This window comes from Populus nigra, chromosome 1, assembly GCF_951802175.1.
Source record: "Populus nigra chromosome 1, ddPopNigr1.1, whole genome shotgun sequence".
Classification (NCBI taxonomy): Eukaryota; Viridiplantae; Streptophyta; class Magnoliopsida; order Malpighiales; family Salicaceae; genus Populus; species Populus nigra.
In genome coordinates, this window is record NC_084852.1 from 11,405,178 (window position 1) to 11,422,089 (window position 16,912).

Genomic DNA, 16,912 nt, shown 5'->3' on the forward strand with positions numbered 1-16,912 from the left:
TAAAAAATAAAAAAAATAAATGAAGGAAAAAAACTTGATTAATGGGGTTAAAAACCTGAATTTATATACTAACCCAGTCATTTTATATCTATTAAAATTAGTACTCAATTTGTTAATATTTGTTTTAAATTTTTTTATTAAAATAAAATTATTTTAATTTTTTAAAATATTAAATATTATTTTAGAGTAATTTGAGTCAGCTCTTATAATTTATTTTAACTTTAATACGCCACCTATTTTAAAAGTATTTGTTCAGGTAATAAACAAAGTCTTTTTTTTAATTATTATTAGCAATCTCAAGAATTAGACTGGTGGATAAGAATGTTTGCTTGATTTCTTATCTTTTTATTATTTATTTTTTTTGAAATCCTCTGAATATGCTAAGTTGATGTGGGTCACTTCTTTAAAATTATCTAAAAAAGATTTAGTGCCATTTGACACTTTAGCTGAACCAAATTTATCCTAAATTTTTTTGTTTTTTCATTACCTAATTTTGATCCTTCGTTTTTTTTTAATTCACAAAAAAAAATTCTTTTAAAATTTAATTATTTCCCTAAATTTTAGTCATTTTAGGAGTTTTCATGGTTTTTATCTTTTTTTGTTTTATTTTTTATATTTTCAGCAAGTATAAAAAAAAAGAGAGAAAAATCAAGTTATAAATATATGAGAAAAAAATCACTTCAAGAAAAATTAACTAAGAAAATAAAATGATAGAAAAAAAAGAAATAGAAAAAAAATTCAAAATTTTTTTTTAATGTGGAGGTTGGATTTCAATTTTATTTTTTCTCATCCAAACTTTCATAAATAATTCAATCCTACTTAAGGATTCATCTAATCAATCAACCAAACATAAACATCCAAAAATCCATTATGTACAAACCTCATATTGGATATTAAATAAGAATAACTCAAATAATTTAACTAAAATACCCTATTTCTAGATAAATGTGAAACTAGATGTTAGCATGTTTTTTTAAAAAAGTTTTTAAAAAATTAACTCGGAGCATAGATTTAACTGAAAGAAAAAGACTAATATACAAACCAATCTAAAAAAAGAGAAACAAGGGAATTAAAAAAAACATTAAAAAAAATAATATGGAAGACAAATAAAGAAAAAAATAGAGTTTCATCACTAATGATATAAATGCAAAATGATAAAACTAAAAAAACATCAACTTAAAAAAGAAAAAAACCAAGAAAATCCGGGTGAACTTTATAAACTTAGACAAATGTTTCAATATCACAACCTATTAAATTCTAAACCCAAGCTAAATTAAGAAGCTTAATTCCCAACCAATTTAATATTGATTGACCAAAATAAATCTAACAAATATAAAGACCCGAGAAAACCTGAGTCATTTTTAAAATTAGTAAAAAATCCTAGTGAAATAAAATAAATAAAAATAAATTTTAAAATTTATTTCAAATAAAATAAATAGCAATAAAAATAATGAGAACTGAATTCGAAAAAGAAAAACAATTAAAGGGGTATGTAATAGGAAAATAATTATAATCTTATAAATTGTTTAAAAAATCATTTCAAATATTGAAAGATGAAATCGAGAAAAAAATATCAATTCAAAGAATTAACCAAAAAACCTAACAAAGAATGATAAATAAAAACAACCCGAGATGACTAGGTTATTATCAAGAACAACAAAAAATTTCACAGAAAGCAAGTTAAAAAAAATAAAACTTATTCTCCAATTGAATAAATGTTGAAGGATTAAACGAAAAAAAATAGCTTAGACAAAGGAAACTGAAAAACCAAGCAAACCCGGTAAAACCTCCAAAATCTGGTCAAATATTTAAAATTCACAAACTGTAAAGCCCTAAATCCGAGTTCAATCAAGATATTTCATTACCAATCAATTTAAAAAGAAAATTGCCAAAACAAAACAAATAACAATAAAAAAAATAAAGATCAAATTTGAAAGGAAAAAAAACCAAAGAATGGTGAAATTGTAAAACAAAATCAATTTAAAAAATGATCTTAGACAAAACAAATAGCAATCAAAATAACAAAAATGAAATTTAAAAGATAAAAAGGGGGGTGACATTGAAAAAACATTTCAATTTTATAAATTACTCAAGAATTAACATATTAAAAGGTTGTTCTAGAATTTTAAAGGAGCCGACACAAAAACCTAGAAGAGCAGGTAGAAGGAGAAAAAAAAAGATTGATGGTGCAAAACAAGTAGGAATCTCAAACCACGCGTCACCCCATTACCATTATGGAGGGAGTGATGTGAGGTTTCTGATGCTACTGGTAAATGTTGTTTTTAATGGTTAGGTAGCCTCCCATTTGCCATATTGCTTGAGTACACATTATGCGAACTAGCAAGTTTTTTTTTTATTATCAAAATATAAAAATACCTTTGAACTAACATGATATTAGAAAGAAGTTATCGTAAAAAGACCAAAAAGCACACGCAAGAGAGTTTATTTGATTTTTTTATTAAGTATTTACACTAAGTTATTTTTAAAATTAAAAAGACCAACATACACTAAGTGAAAGGTATTCTATTTTTTTTTTTAATTTGAAGATTAAATTAGTAATTTTATTGAGCAATACAAAAAAATTAATCTCACCCAACCTATAATTTGCATAAAATAATCGGTAACATAGTAAAAAATAGTTGAAAGGCTTTTAGCTCAAGAATGATTTCATCAGTACGGCACCGTTTCAATAAACAGTATTTTGTACCTAGCTAGAGTTACATAAAATTCCCTAACCCCTTGATTACGCTTTTGTTGAAAGATTCTCACAATATTTTTTCGTACAATAACGTCTGACATTATAACTATAGCAATCCATTAATGTAAGAGTACGGTATGAGAGCAACATTACTCATAAAGTATAATAACAAGAAGCAATACACGTACGTTAACTATACGTACATGTGACGTGGATTAAGGAGGAGTTACACATATTATTTCAGACAAGAAACTTAAAATACATCCTCGGTAGTATACCAGTGATGGATATGATGATTTGCAGGAATACATGCATGCATGCATATTTAACTTGAAAAAAAGCTTTTTGGGCAGTCCCATTCTAAAAATCACATGATCTAAACCAGGTCGCTAATAGCACGTGATTTACCATCCAACTCGGAGAGATTGGATCCGATGGATCCTCCACGAATCATGCCGGAGCTCCGGTGGAATCGGCACTTGAAGGAACCGGCATGGGTGGTTGGTGAGCAAAGACAGTTCCCCCGTTCAGTGCTGCGTGGTTTTGTCAAGGCCCTGTGTAACCTTGGCGAAGTGCCAGGATTGTGTAGCGGTGAATTCTTCTTCAGCACTTCCATGTCAATTGCTGATGCCATTATTTCAGGGGTTACTTGCTGTTGCTTGTTAAGGATTTTTGAGGGTTTCTGCAGCTCCCTCACGCTGTTGCTCTTATTACTCATCTTTGATCTTTTCGAAAGCTTTTCTGTCATGCAAGATATGTAGCAGCATTGATGAGGATATTGGAGTTATATTTGCATGCCAAAATGTAAGATCGATCGATATATACGTTATCAACTCTTACGTTTAAATATTCATGAACCAGTTCTTGATTATTTGATAACTAAAGATCAAATTCTTGAGCAATATCCCATTTTATGACATTAATGATGTCAATCTCGTCTTAATTTAAGAGGAAAACAAGAAATGGAGAGCACTTAAACTCTTGACTTTGAAAAAAATGCCCAAGTTTTTCGCCATACCTGACAATTCAATAGAGAAAGGAACTTTTCTGGTTTGTCGCCAGCCAACCGGTGACCTGAGAAGGGAGAGAAGGCACAGACGAGAGATATTTGAGCTTTCTGCTTCTGCAATGGGGAGGATAAAAATATCAAAATGGGCAATATGAACATAACCGTTAATATAGTTATTACTGGCTAAAATCTTGGATTTTCAGTTCTTGTTTTGGCGCTGAAAGTACGGGTAAAACATAATAGAAATTATAGCCCACTAATTTGTAGAGAATTTTGCTATTTAAGGAATATGCCAAGTAAATTATTTATATTTAGTAAATTGGTAGTGACCTTCATTTCATGCCTCTATATATATATATATATATATATATATATATATATATATATATATATATATATATATATATAGAAACAAAGTGGGTAAATTAATTATAGTTTTACCCCTACCCGTTCATCAATGTTGTAGTTCAAGATTTTATAATGTCACCTTAATTTATAGTTATTAAAAACTTTGAATTTTGATCATTATTACTACTACAAAGCTAACCTTCTCATGTTTCTATAATTTTCTCTCTCCTTACTTTTCTTTATTTTTTCCTCTTCTTCCCATATATGTTATAATATCCATAGTTTTGAAACCCGACTCGATGGTCGCTCCGGTTTAATGATCGGGTCACGGGTCAGATGGATTGACCCAGGTTGACAAAAAAAAATCAAATAAAAACTTCAATAAATACAATTCCCCTCTCTTATCCCTCTCTCGTCAATCCGCTTTCCAACTTTCAAACTGCTTTCCAATCACAAATAAACATTCTTTTTTAATCAACAGCAAATAAACATTCTCTTTAAATTGAGAATAAAATGTAAAGAGAAAAAGAAAATCTTAGAGAGAGAGAGAGAGAGAGAGAGAGAGAGAGAGAGAGAACACATGGGCATCAAAACAGAAAACATCAGCAATCATGCATCAACGACAATGCTGATATTCACGCACAGAACTTTGAAGAGGGCCAGGCTTTTCCAATCATGTCTTGATGCAGGATCTGATCAAAACCGGAGATGTTGTCTTCAATGGAATCTACAGGAATGAGCAGGGATCACTACGAAGAGGATGCCGTGTTTGGGGTGGAGGTGTATTACGGGCAGTCGGGCATAGGAGCTACGCGATTGAAATTGCCTTTTCTTGTTATCTCTGTTTGCAATTTTGCATCCTTCATCTACATCGTTTTGACTTTAAAAGGCCAAAACGAACGATGTCGTTTCCCGACTGTGTATATATAAAAAAACAAAGAGGCCAGGTTTTAGTTGGGTTTGTCCGGGTCGACCCAGAACCCGGGCAACTTGCTGGGTCGACCAGGTTTCGCCGGGTCAATTCCTCGACGGGTTTTTACTTAGACTCGGACCGATCCCAGGCCCGGGTCCCGGGTCGACCCGCCGGGCCGATCCGAGTTTTAAAATTATGATAATATCCCATAAAAACACTTTAAAAGTCTAAAAGGTAACATTGGAATTTTTTTGAAAACTAAAAGAATAACATTAGAAGATTAATTACAATAGAGAAAAAGTGTAGCATTGATAAATTTATAGGGTATGTGTGTGTATATATATATTAGCTAGTAGTAAGTATGTGCTCTATCATGGGATTTTTTTATTTTTGATAATGTTATCAAACTTAGTTAAGCTTATCAGGTAAACATAGTGACTTGTCAATTTGACCTGTAAACTAAGTTGGATTTCAAAGTAAACTAGGTGAGAGTCGACATAATATAACTTAGTTGACATGATAATTTTTTTTTTGTTAAAACAACTTGTATCTAATGCTTATATATAAACAAAATTGCACAATATATTACACGATAGCGTATTGGTTAACTTGAGTCAAACTATATTAATTCACCCGATTCATAATCTAGATCATGGCCTTAACTAGATTTAATAACTTTTTTTTTTAAAATTTAATTTTTATTTAATTAATTGATTATAAAAGAAGACATTTGTAGTAAAAAAAAAACAAAATTATTGAGGAGAAATGAAGTTCTCCAATCTAAATTTCATTTTCTTATCAATGTATCTCTTGATTGTTTAAATGAAATCATTTTTTTATTATACTATTTTAAATAAAAAGCCGTTATAATTTCAAAAGTGAGTTAAAAAAAAGATAATATCTCAATATTCAATGAGATTTAAAAAAGAATCAACAAATATTATCAAATGAAGTAAAAAAATCAATTCAAAATTATAAATAAAAGTAATTTTATTTTCATTGAATATTAATAAGCAATCCTTTATTTCTTATTTTTTTTCATATTAGTACATTGTAATTGAAAAATAATAATTTAATAATCCTATAAAACCTACAATATCTTTTAAGAACCATGGAAAATTTAAACATGAATTTTAAAACCGTGTCAAGTTTTTTTTACACTGCATTCTAATAAAAATAATTTTTTTTAAAAAAACACATAAAAATGAGCTAAGCATATGGGAAAAGATTTGAGGCCCGCTCGTCTTGCCCAAGAGAAAGAAATGCCAACACGCTTGCAAGGCCATATATACTCGCAAGCTTGACCTTAGATTTTTTTCTTTAATGGCAAACTCAATCGAATGAATGACATGGATTATGAATTTAATGAGTTAATTAGTTTAATTCAAGTTGATATAATTTATTATTGTTATAGTATTTCAAAAAAAATATTGTTTTTAAATTTATTTTAAAAACAAATTATATCTTTATTACTCATTTAAATTATCTTAAAAACCATCGTGTTGATTAAAAAAATATAATGGTAATGTTTTAATATTCTTTTTTATGTTTAAAGAATTTTGGTGTAAATTGCATCATAACACGAGCTAATTATTTAGTATATATATATAGTTAGACCTTTATAAATTAGTATTTTTGGTACGTGAAATTTTATTAATTAATCAATATATTATTTAATCGAGTTTATTTATTTAGCAAGTATATACACACATACTCGACGAAATTGCTAAAAAATGAGCAGATTTCAGTGAGAAACAATGACAAATGGAACAAAACAAGTTGTCATTTTGTGTCACTGAAAGGCATCGGTTTCAACCGTTTTGTCTTGTTCTCTTAGACTACATAAGTTTGGTTTTTGGTTCCTCTGCTGGTCTCTTGCATGTTGATTTTGAAGAAAGCATCTTTGCCACCAGGCACTGTTTCTCTCTTTCCACTGCAAGCTCACCAAATTTTCTTACACGTTGAGAAGTGTCTTCATCTTCTGTTTCCATACGTTGCATGTTAATTTCCTCTCTCTATATTTCAGTGGGTACTCAGAAGAGTTCCACAGTGCAGACGCTGCTTTTTGGAGTTTCAGCTCTGGTTTGAAACCCCTTCGATAGGGTTGCAGCACTCGAATCTACAGCACATAATTAAGGTACCCTCCTGCTCTCTTAATCTGATATCTTAAAAACATTATATTTCAGCTTTATTTGATATAATAGCTGCCATAATTGCCTTTTATATGCATCATTGTTAGAGATTTGTATTAAACATGTTGAAGGCTTTGATCTACTTTCCTGGATTTGTATTTTCTACCATTGGAAAAGAGCTTAGTAGCATTAAAAGTGAGTTTCCATGCAATCTTTCTAGTAATTATTTTTGCCTTGCTCTTGTTATTCCAGGAACAAAGCCGGAGCTTAACCTGAAAACCTTTCTATATCATCTTCATGTTTACACACACCATGTTACCTCCATCTCAAGAAGACGAATTAAAGGCTTCTCATTTTACTGCTTTATCTTTAAGCACAGATATCCAGGTTTCCCAGCAAATCCATATTCCATCTCAAGTTGCTAAGAAGGTGCAGAGCACAAGCCTTCCATACACAAGAAACAGTGCAAGTCCAATGAAGGTTAAGAGGAAAAGATGCCTCGATGGAGCAGCATTGACTATAGGAACCGGGTCTAGTTCAAACCTGCTCAAAATGAAAGGAGTTGATCATCCAACCGAACAGGTGAGCTGTGCTAGCCTAGGTGGTGATTATAGTCGGAAACAGCCACCTCCAATTGCTGCTGTGTCTGGTTTGGTCAATACAAGTGTAGCGAGAGTTGTTGATGAGGCAAGCCCTTACCATCAATTTGTACGAGGAGTTAGAAGTGGAAATGCAAACAAAAAGAATGATGACAGAAGAGCTGGTACGGATAGTACCAGTTATGTGAATGCTCCCAACAGGGCGTGCCTCTATCAGCAATCTGCAAGTGGGATTAGCTGTGAAAATGATAGCAAAAAGAATGCTCATCCCAGAGCTAGAAGAACAAAGACATCAATTTCTGATAAAATCCAGCACAGGATGATAAAAAATCGAGAATCAGCTGCCAGGTCTAGAGCAAGGAAACAAGTAATTAAGTTATCCCAGACTGGTCTTTTAAGCAATCTGTTACATATATAACTTGGCTTTGTTGGCTCTTCGTTATTGTTTTCATATTTACCACCCCTGTTTTCAGGCTTTGGAAGCCCAACAGCAAGTGGAAAATACAGAGCTTAAGAAGGAGAATGACCTCCTGAAAAGGGCTGTGAGGGTAATTAAGTTGCATTTTGATTATTCTTTTTTTTTCAAAGCATTCTGTTAGGCCTTCCATGTTTAAGGTTTCTAAGCATTATGATACCTAAATGTTTTGCAGTTTCTCTTGGCTATATTAAGGACAAAACGCATGAAGCTGCCAGCACTTTCAAGGAGTTTCTCAGCACCCTTATAAATGAAACCCAGAAAAGTACCTGCCATGAATTGTCTGGAATATGAAAATAAGAACACATTCACTATTGCTGTAAGTGGCAAGAGTCAAGGGCTTAGTCTTCAGGCTATATATCCAGTTCAATTTTAACCTCTTTTAATGTTTTCTCAGCATGTGATTTGGTAATGTAGTCAGCATGAATTGCCTCATTTTTATTCATTTAGAATATGATTTTAATAAAAAATAATATAAATCATATCTTGAAATCTTACCTAACAGCTTAAACTTTTTGGTTGAGATGATATTAGAGTCTTGATAACCAAACAGTCACGAATTCGAATCTCACCATCTCTATTTATTTGATAAAAATTAAATACAAAGTAATATGAGTCTGTGTAAGTTTCAAGCCCAACGAGTTTTCACTTGAAGGAATGTATTAGAAAATAATATAAATCATATCCTAAAACTTCATCTAACATCTTAAATTTTTAGATTGAGATACTTCCCTGACATGTTCTCTCCACCACGATCACTCACATCATTCCATCGTCTTTCTAAGCAATGAGGCACCAAAACTAGGATTTCCACGATGATTTGTGTTGGTTATGCTTGGTCAAAACCAGATGGCATGATAGCTTAAACAAGAACCAGAAATTGAAGGAATAATTAGCTGATTACTTTACTTAATAATCTAAACGATGAATGCAACAAGTAACCTGGTTATTGTACCAAGACAATCATACGAAGATATTTCACTCTTTCTTGTACTTTTCATCTAATACAAGCCTCAATCAGCATATCCCTAATCCCCAGGGAACGCCATGTTTGGGGATTCTACGTTTACATTACAATAACAAAATATACTAAGAGGGATAGCTAAAATCACTATAATAATTCACATTGTCATTAATTTTTTTCTAATTTCATCTTTAATTTTTTCTTTTATTATAGCTTTCTATCCCGAATTAATGGCAAATTTCTAAAAACTTATTAAAAAAAATAAACAATTAAACAAAAGAGTATCAAGATATAAAATAAGAAGAAATCTACTGGTCATATTCGCTATAAAAATTACTTTTTGATCAATTTATTTTACCTTTTCTTCATTAGCAATCCCAATAACTTTTGCAATTTTAGTTTTGGTTTAATTTTTTTTTTAGTTATAGAGTTTGAGAAAAAAGTTAAAAAATTATTGAATTATAATGATAAAAAGAGAAAATTGTTTCACCATAATCCGACAATAAAAATAGCCAATTTTAATATCAATGAGATCATTCGACAATAAAAGTTTGATGGTGAAGATTTTTTTTCTATAAACATGTTTTGAAAATGTAGATAGAGTTTCATTTCGATTTTTTTTATTAGGTCTATTTTTGTTTTTTAGTGTTTTTGGATATTTTAAGATTGATAAGTGATTTATGAAGATTTTTATGGTATTTATTAGATGTTTTGAGATAAAAATTAGTTGAGATGATATTTTAGGACAAAGCTCCCTTTTCTGGATTTTCTACCCATTATAGTGTTTACTGGATTCTAAACAACAACCATAATAAATGACACATAATATTTTTTTTTATTAAAAAAAAGTCACTCACCCCTTCATGAGAAAAATAAAAAAACCAAAGCATGCAATCTAAGCTAGCACGCACGCACATTTAGCCTTGTTCTTAAAGGCTCCTGCACATTGGATCATCCATGCTTTGCCCGCATGAGTTTTTTTTTTTTAATTTTAGATTTTTATTGTTTTTTTTTAATTTTTTTTAATATTTTATTAATTTTAAATTAATTTTTGTTATTTATTTTGATTTATTTTATATGAGGTTATCATAATCTAAAATAAATATCTTGATATTTAATTGATACTTAATTTTAAAAAATTTATTTTTTATATAATTAAATAAAAAATAATTTTAAAAAATAAAATAATTAAACTCAAATGAGTTCATAATCTGAACCACGAGTTTAGTATGTTAAGTTATGAAATTAGATCAATTCAATATATTGTTATCTCTATATTTTTTAAAAATATGATCTCATTTTTTTTAAAAAAATTATCCATAATATTTTATAGTTTTATTGAAATTCTACTTATTTATCAAGTTTTAAAAATTTATAATTAATATTCTAAATTTTAGTAAACATTTAATAGTTCACATCCGATACCTAACACTTCCAAAAAAATAAAATTCTTTAATTATTTACAAATTTATCGTCAATTTTTATAAAATAACAAAAAGGTGTTTTTGTCATTGAATAAAAAAATTAAATATTATAAATTTATCATTAAATTAAAAAAAAAAACCCTAATTACCTTCCACCCCCGTTCTTCCCTTAAACACGAAAGCTAGGTGTCACATTCCATTCCCTTCCCTCCAAATCCAGCAATGTGGATAACGATGATCAAAATAATATATGTGAGGCGAGCAGTAAAGATAATCAAATATAAGACATAAAAGAAATTCCTCTCCCTCTCTCTCTAATGCAAACCCTAAAAACAACTCCACCACCACCAAAATGGCAGCCACAGCCATTGGATCTTCTAGAAGTACCTAAAGCGGACCATCTCTCCGCTTAGTCTCCCCTTCTAGCAGATTTCATCAACACCTCTCTAGATCTTCGACATCTTACGCTCCCCCACCGCCTTTGCTTCCTCAAGTTCTAGTTTCATTTCTCGCTCATCAACTTTCTTCACACCAAGTTTGACGGGAAAATTGAACAGGAAAAGAAGAATGATGTGATTCAAAAGAAGCAAATTCGAAAGAGAAGCCCCGTGACAAGAATTCTCAATTGCTAAATTATCGGAATCATTCAGCCTACAGTGGATGTAGTGGAATGGCTAAAGAGAAGTTTTGTTGGTGTGATTTTAGAAAATGAAAAGTATGGGTGTTTGGAGTCTAATTTCATATACAGTGGGTTAGATTCCTTTGAGTTCTGATTTATGTTGGATATGTTTTTTCAGGAGATTCACCACTGGGTTCCATCAGATGCTCCTGCGTATCCATTTTGTTGGGTGGTTTGGCAGTCCACCGTACTTTCCCCGAGAGAGGGATTAAAGAATGATAAACATTGAATGATAACATGTTTATTCATTCACAATCTTCATTCTGATAGCCATGTTGTTTCTTGCAAGGACCTGATGGTTTGGACAACCATGGGAAGGAGATGAACTGTGATCATTTTTCTTTATTCGATTACTGGCTACATTCAAAAAGACTGCACAAATTGAAAATGATATTAGCCCGGAATATTAATTTGAATACATGGATTATTTATGTTCATTTACATGTATACCAGTATCTATTGCAATCACAAGAAACAAAAATCGTGTACAGATTTTGGGGCACAGCTCAAAGACAGAATTCTATACTTATGGTTACTGGGGAGCTCCTTCATACAAGCCAAAAACTCACTCAAGTAACCAGCCAATACATATAATTTTTTATCGCACACTGTGAAGAAAGGCTTAAAACAGAAAAGAAAGCCTAATAAAAACTTCAGCTCTCTTTTGCTGTCTTGCCCTCTATCTCTCCAATCCTTGTTTACAGAGAGGGCAGCAGGATATAATTCGAAGCCATTGATCTACACACTTGAGGTGGAACATATGGGAACATGGCAGTTTCCTAACTTCTTCTTTGTCTTTATACTTGGCTAGGCAGATACAACATTCCTGTCAATACCATCACACAAACGTAAGTAAAAAGACATGCTCTGACTGTATGCCAATAAGGTAGCCTAGCCATCTGTATCTGTAAACTAGGACTTACCAGATCTTCACTTGCAATGGTTGAATTGCAATCAGCATTATTGCGAAACTCCGAGTTGGTGTCAGCTGCTTTGTACCTCCAACTTGGTAGACTGGAGATTTGATCATCGGATGCCCCTCTCTCGGCAGACCCCATGTTCATGTTATAACCAAGGACACTGCTAATGAGTGGCACACAACAACATAACAGTAGAAACAAGAGAAATGGGAAGGAGTAACTGAGAGCATTCCAGGCAAGAAGAGAGATGCATAGCACATGGAGTTTTGGAGCACGGTGGTAGGATCCAAAGCGAGAATCAAAGACCCAAACATTACCCATCACAAACCATATTGCAAAGAAGAGCTCGAGTGAAGTCCGGCACTTGTGCATCAAAATTGAGCACCTGCATACACTGTATATCAATCAGTAGGCGTACAAATAAGTCCAACGAATATTATTGTCTTTCTATTATATATTTGTAAATGGCTGTATTAGCCATGAAAAACTTTTCATGGTTGTATTGTTTCAAAGTATCTGGGAATAGATCATGCAATGATTCCTAAACTATCTTGAAGATCACATCGTTCTTCTTCTCTCTTTTTTCCCGAAAATTACTCATTTAGCCAATTGTAGATTGACCAAAGATATCCGCCTCGGTGGTAAAAGGCTGCCTGAGTGGGGTAGGCATCAACAGTTTCTTCTCTCGATGCTGATAAGAAAGAAGAAAAATACCTTCTTCCACCTGCAAATTCAGTTTTGCTAGTAGAGTAGTGGTCGAAGTACCATAAAAAAAATGCTGATTCAACCTTGGTGACATTAAGCTGTTCAATTTAAAGGCAAAATCTTAAATATAAGGATTTGCAATGGCCAATAATTCTTATCCAAAGGCCTCAAAGTCACACATAAACTACAGTTTTTTGGTCGTGGTAACTAAAATAAGCAAAATAAAACTTATAATCTCTCCGACAGCTAAGTTTCAAGAGATTAAAAAGCACTACCCAATACCATGTAGGAAATTAAGATTTACAGCCATGGGGGAATTCTAAATACTATAATGATTCTGAAGCTAGTTGCTAAATTATACAGAGAACAAGCATCCTTTTTTCTGTTCTTCAAGCTTCTAGAAATCTATTCCTTCTCAACCAAATTTCATTTTAAAGCATGCTGCTAATCACATCATATTATGTAATAACGCTTGAACATATATGTTTTCAGGATGTAGTAACACTACAGGATGGATAGCTTTTAACAGAAATACCTGGATTCCTCACTGCCCCTCTGTTGTTCCAAATCAGGTAGGCCAAAACCATCGGCTTGAGTCGTGTTAATTTGCCGGTATCGCCCATAGAGCAGCAGCAGACTAAGGACACAACCAATATTATAGCCAATAATCCATATTCTCACAGGCCAAACTGGCTTCTCTGCCTTGGAAATAGCCAGGGTGAACATCGTAATACTTATTTGAATGACCAAAGCTACAAACTCCAGCATCATCCAAGGGCTGGAGTTGAAAGGATTAGACCCAAGATTAGACCTTGAGCCATTCTGGTAGTGGAATACTCTTCTCAAGAAGGTGAACCATCTTGCTCTAGATATTCTCATCGCTGCTCTTACCAATAATGACGAAGTGGGAGTGCGAGCAGACCTGTTTCTGAGAGACACAGTTCCATGCTCTTCTCCTGCTGGAGATGCTACAGGACTTGAACCACAGAATGAATTCATTGGAAAGGGGTACCGCGTATTCATTGAGGATGTTTTAGGAAGAAATCTTCTGATACAAGCTTGTGGTTTGCTCGAATAACGAGACAAGACTGGCTTGTCAATAAGACTTAGTTGAAAAGAAGCGACATGATCTTGTACAATTGATGATATGGGGTTAACTAGAATTTGAATATTGCCAGCAAGAATTCCATGTATGGTACTAACATGGAAATCACAAATATTCCAGCACTGTAAATCACCAGCAGGCAGGGTTTGGCCAAAGACTTGTATTTTGTTGGCTCCAGAGTAGACAGCACCGTGCTTTGAAACCCAGCTCAAACAAACAACTTGGCTGACACCAGCTTCAGAATCTCTCAAAACCGAAGTGGGTATTTATTTAAGAATGGACTGGTAATCAGCAGGCACCAAACACAGATAAATGAAGTGTGTATGGAAAGATAGAGCAAGGAGAAATGGAGAGATGGTTGTGGAGTGTGAATATGACAGGAAGGTGAAGGTGGGGTTTCAGATGGTGACCAAGAATCAACTGCAAAGGCCAAAACCACCCTAACTTCCATCTGGTTTTTGTTTATTCAGCAAGCAAAGTTATAGCTGAAACAGATCTTCAACTACAAATATTTCCCTTTCATTTCTCTCCAGCACAAAATAATTAAGTAATTTTTTTTATTTTAATTTCTCTTTGTTTAGTTAATGTCTCTTTTTGTCTTAATTAATTGGATACACACACACACACAAGAGATTAATATTATTTCAAGAGGGATATATATATAAGAGATTAATATTATTTTAAAAAGGTGTTTAGTATTACAGTGAAAACGTTATTCATTTAAAATTTAAAGAAAAAAAATTGTTTTATTTTAGATTTTTAAATGGGATAAATATTTAAAAAGTAAAAATATATCATTTTAATATATTTGTTTTAAAAAATAACCACTAATTTCTTAATATTACACACACACACACACAAGAGATTAATATTATTTCAAGAGGGATATATACACAAACATAACAGATTAATATTATTTTAAAAGGGTATTTAGTATTACGGTGAAAACGTTATTCATTCAAAATTTGAAAAAAAAAATTGTTTTATTTTAGATTTTTAAATGGGATAAATATTTTAAAAATAAAAATATATTATTTTAATATATATTTATTTTAAAAAATAACCAATAAATTCATAATGTTAAGAGATTTTGAATTATGGCGGTTTCAGTAACCGGGGGATTCTAAAATTAATGGTGGGATAGGCAGCTCTTACCATGCTAGAGGAGCATTTTCCCTCCCTCTGTTTTCTCTCTTGTTTTTATTTTTTTCTTTTTCATTTCATGGTAAATATATTAATTAGTATTTAATCACACATAAAAAATACCTTAATTATTTAAAAATGACGGGAAGCTTCTTCAAACGATCTAAAGGGTCCATAGGAGAGAGGTGTAAATGATCATTTGATTGTGATTAATGTCATTAATGGATGTGAATATTGGGAATTATTATTTTGCTAAAACACAGTTCATCACGCAATGGGGCTTAAATCCCTTCTAAAACCAGATTAATAAGATAAACACCATTGTCATTGACAGAGCAGATCATCTTTCTTTCTGAATCTTTTTTTTTTCTTCAAATTTATAAACTCTTAATTAGGACCTTAAAATGCTTATATGGATACAGAAGCTTACATGTGCTTAATCACAGATTAATAAAGCCCGTTCAAGTGCTATAAGATTAAGCATCATTGTAAAGTAATTAATGATGATATCTTTTCCTATAATCATACTTAATTTGCCCATCTGAATTCTTCACGGATTGCTAATCCTTTTCGTTTGCTCAAGCATCGTTTGATTACGCTAATGGATCCCCTTTACATAAGCAATGTAACAATTTAATCTCATAAAGTAGTTTCATCGTATCTTCAGCTTTCTCCTTCCATTCTTTATATAAACAAATACCATAAGTAATGATATTGAATAGTTTTCCGATATAATTTCAGGTTCGAGTCATGTGATTATCAATATTAACAGTTACTGGAGACTTACATATATAATAATTTCAGGATCCGTGTAATTAATCGAGATATGCACAAACTGGTTCAAACATTCATATTAATAGAAAAAACATAATTTTAAATAGTTTTAATTCTCAATCGTATCTCTAAAGTTGTAAAAATCTCGATGAAGCACTCAAACCTCAATTATATTAAAACTTGTAAGAGATTCTCACACCAAAATCTTATATAAAAAATAATAATATTCCCCATGAAGATTTAATAATAATTTGAAGCATATTGTTAATTAGTCTCGGTGGATATGGTATAGTAATGGGAGTAACTTGAAAGGATTGGGAGTGTAGGAATCCGAGATCGATTGTGGATAAAATTAACTTCATCAAGAAATTAAATAAAAAAAACTATTAAGGATATATTCTCTATATCTATAGTGGAGGAATTGTTCGGTGAGCCACAATATACATACTTTACAATTAAAATTTAATTCAAAGAAAAATTGTATAGGAATAATTAAATTGTAATCATAATCGTAGAACACACGCCCTTCATAATTAAATTTAATATATTTTTTTTTATCCTAATGTTGAATACACAAGCTTTTCACCAAAATAAATTTGTCAATTATTTAGAATTTATGGATACACATTTTATCATTTACATGTTGACACGTTACTTTATAAGAAAATTTAATTGTGTTTATAAATAATTTTTATATATTTTTTTAATTCTTTATGTCCAGTCAAGCATACCATTTCACCTCTAGAAATCGTACACGTCATAAGGATACGGGAATTAAGCATCGTAATAAATAAATCTTAATCAATGTTTAATTTCTTAGCTGACTTGTATTTGACCAAGATTTAACAACACATGAAAAACAGGTGGTAATCTGAAGAGAATAAAATATAGGATCTAATTTGATTAAAACACGTAATTAAACTCCATCTTACTTGCTTGACTAAGGAAATTACTGAACGCCCCGTCCAATAAACCGAAGCCACATGTGCTGTTCTTGAGAGATGAACCACATGGCTTGGGTTAC

The 16,912-nt window shown here is 31.5% G+C and overlaps 1 protein-coding gene and 1 long non-coding RNA gene across 3 annotated transcripts; one reads left to right on the top strand and one right to left on the bottom strand.

Annotated features, from left to right (window-relative positions):
- The first annotated feature begins 10,738 nt into the window (after window positions 1-10,738).
- LOC133683881 (uncharacterized) lies at window positions 10,739-11,678 on the top strand. Its single transcript, XR_009837409.1, has 2 exons — window positions 10,739-11,277; window positions 11,360-11,678. It is a non-coding gene; the product is annotated as an uncharacterized LOC133683881 (long non-coding RNA).
- Window positions 11,635-14,304, bottom strand: LOC133683855 (E3 ubiquitin-protein ligase At4g11680). 2 transcript variants are annotated; one of them, XM_062106802.1, is made up of 3 exons: window positions 13,402-14,304; window positions 12,165-12,546; window positions 11,635-12,067 (listed from the first exon to the last, which is right to left on the bottom strand). In XM_062106802.1, the coding sequence occupies exons 1-3, from the start codon at window positions 13,887-13,889 to the stop codon at window positions 11,921-11,923; spliced, it is 1,017 nt and encodes a 338-aa protein (XP_061962786.1). In that variant the 5' UTR covers window positions 13,890-14,304; the 3' UTR covers window positions 11,635-11,920. The 2 variants fall into 2 exon arrangements, with proteins under 2 accessions (XP_061962786.1, XP_061962784.1); XM_062106800.1 differs by having other exon boundaries at window positions 12,165-12,555; window positions 13,402-14,299.
- Window positions 14,305-16,912: the final 2,608 nt, after the last annotated feature.

What these genes read in the sequence shown, in the direction of transcription:
- LOC133683855 (XM_062106800.1), bottom strand. Translation starts at nt 13,889, where the DNA reads ATGAATACGCGGTACCCCTTTCCAATGAATTCATTCTGTGGTTCAAGT. An exon ending in AGGGGCAGTGAGGAATCCAG is followed by an intron (nt 12,556 to 13,401) that starts GTATTTCTGTTA and finishes ATTGATATACAG; the next exon opens with TGTATGCAGGTGCTCAATTT. An exon ending in CCATTGCAAGTGAAGATCTG is followed by an intron (nt 12,068 to 12,164) that starts GTAAGTCCTAGT and finishes TGGTATTGACAG; the next exon opens with GAATGTTGTATCTGCCTAGC.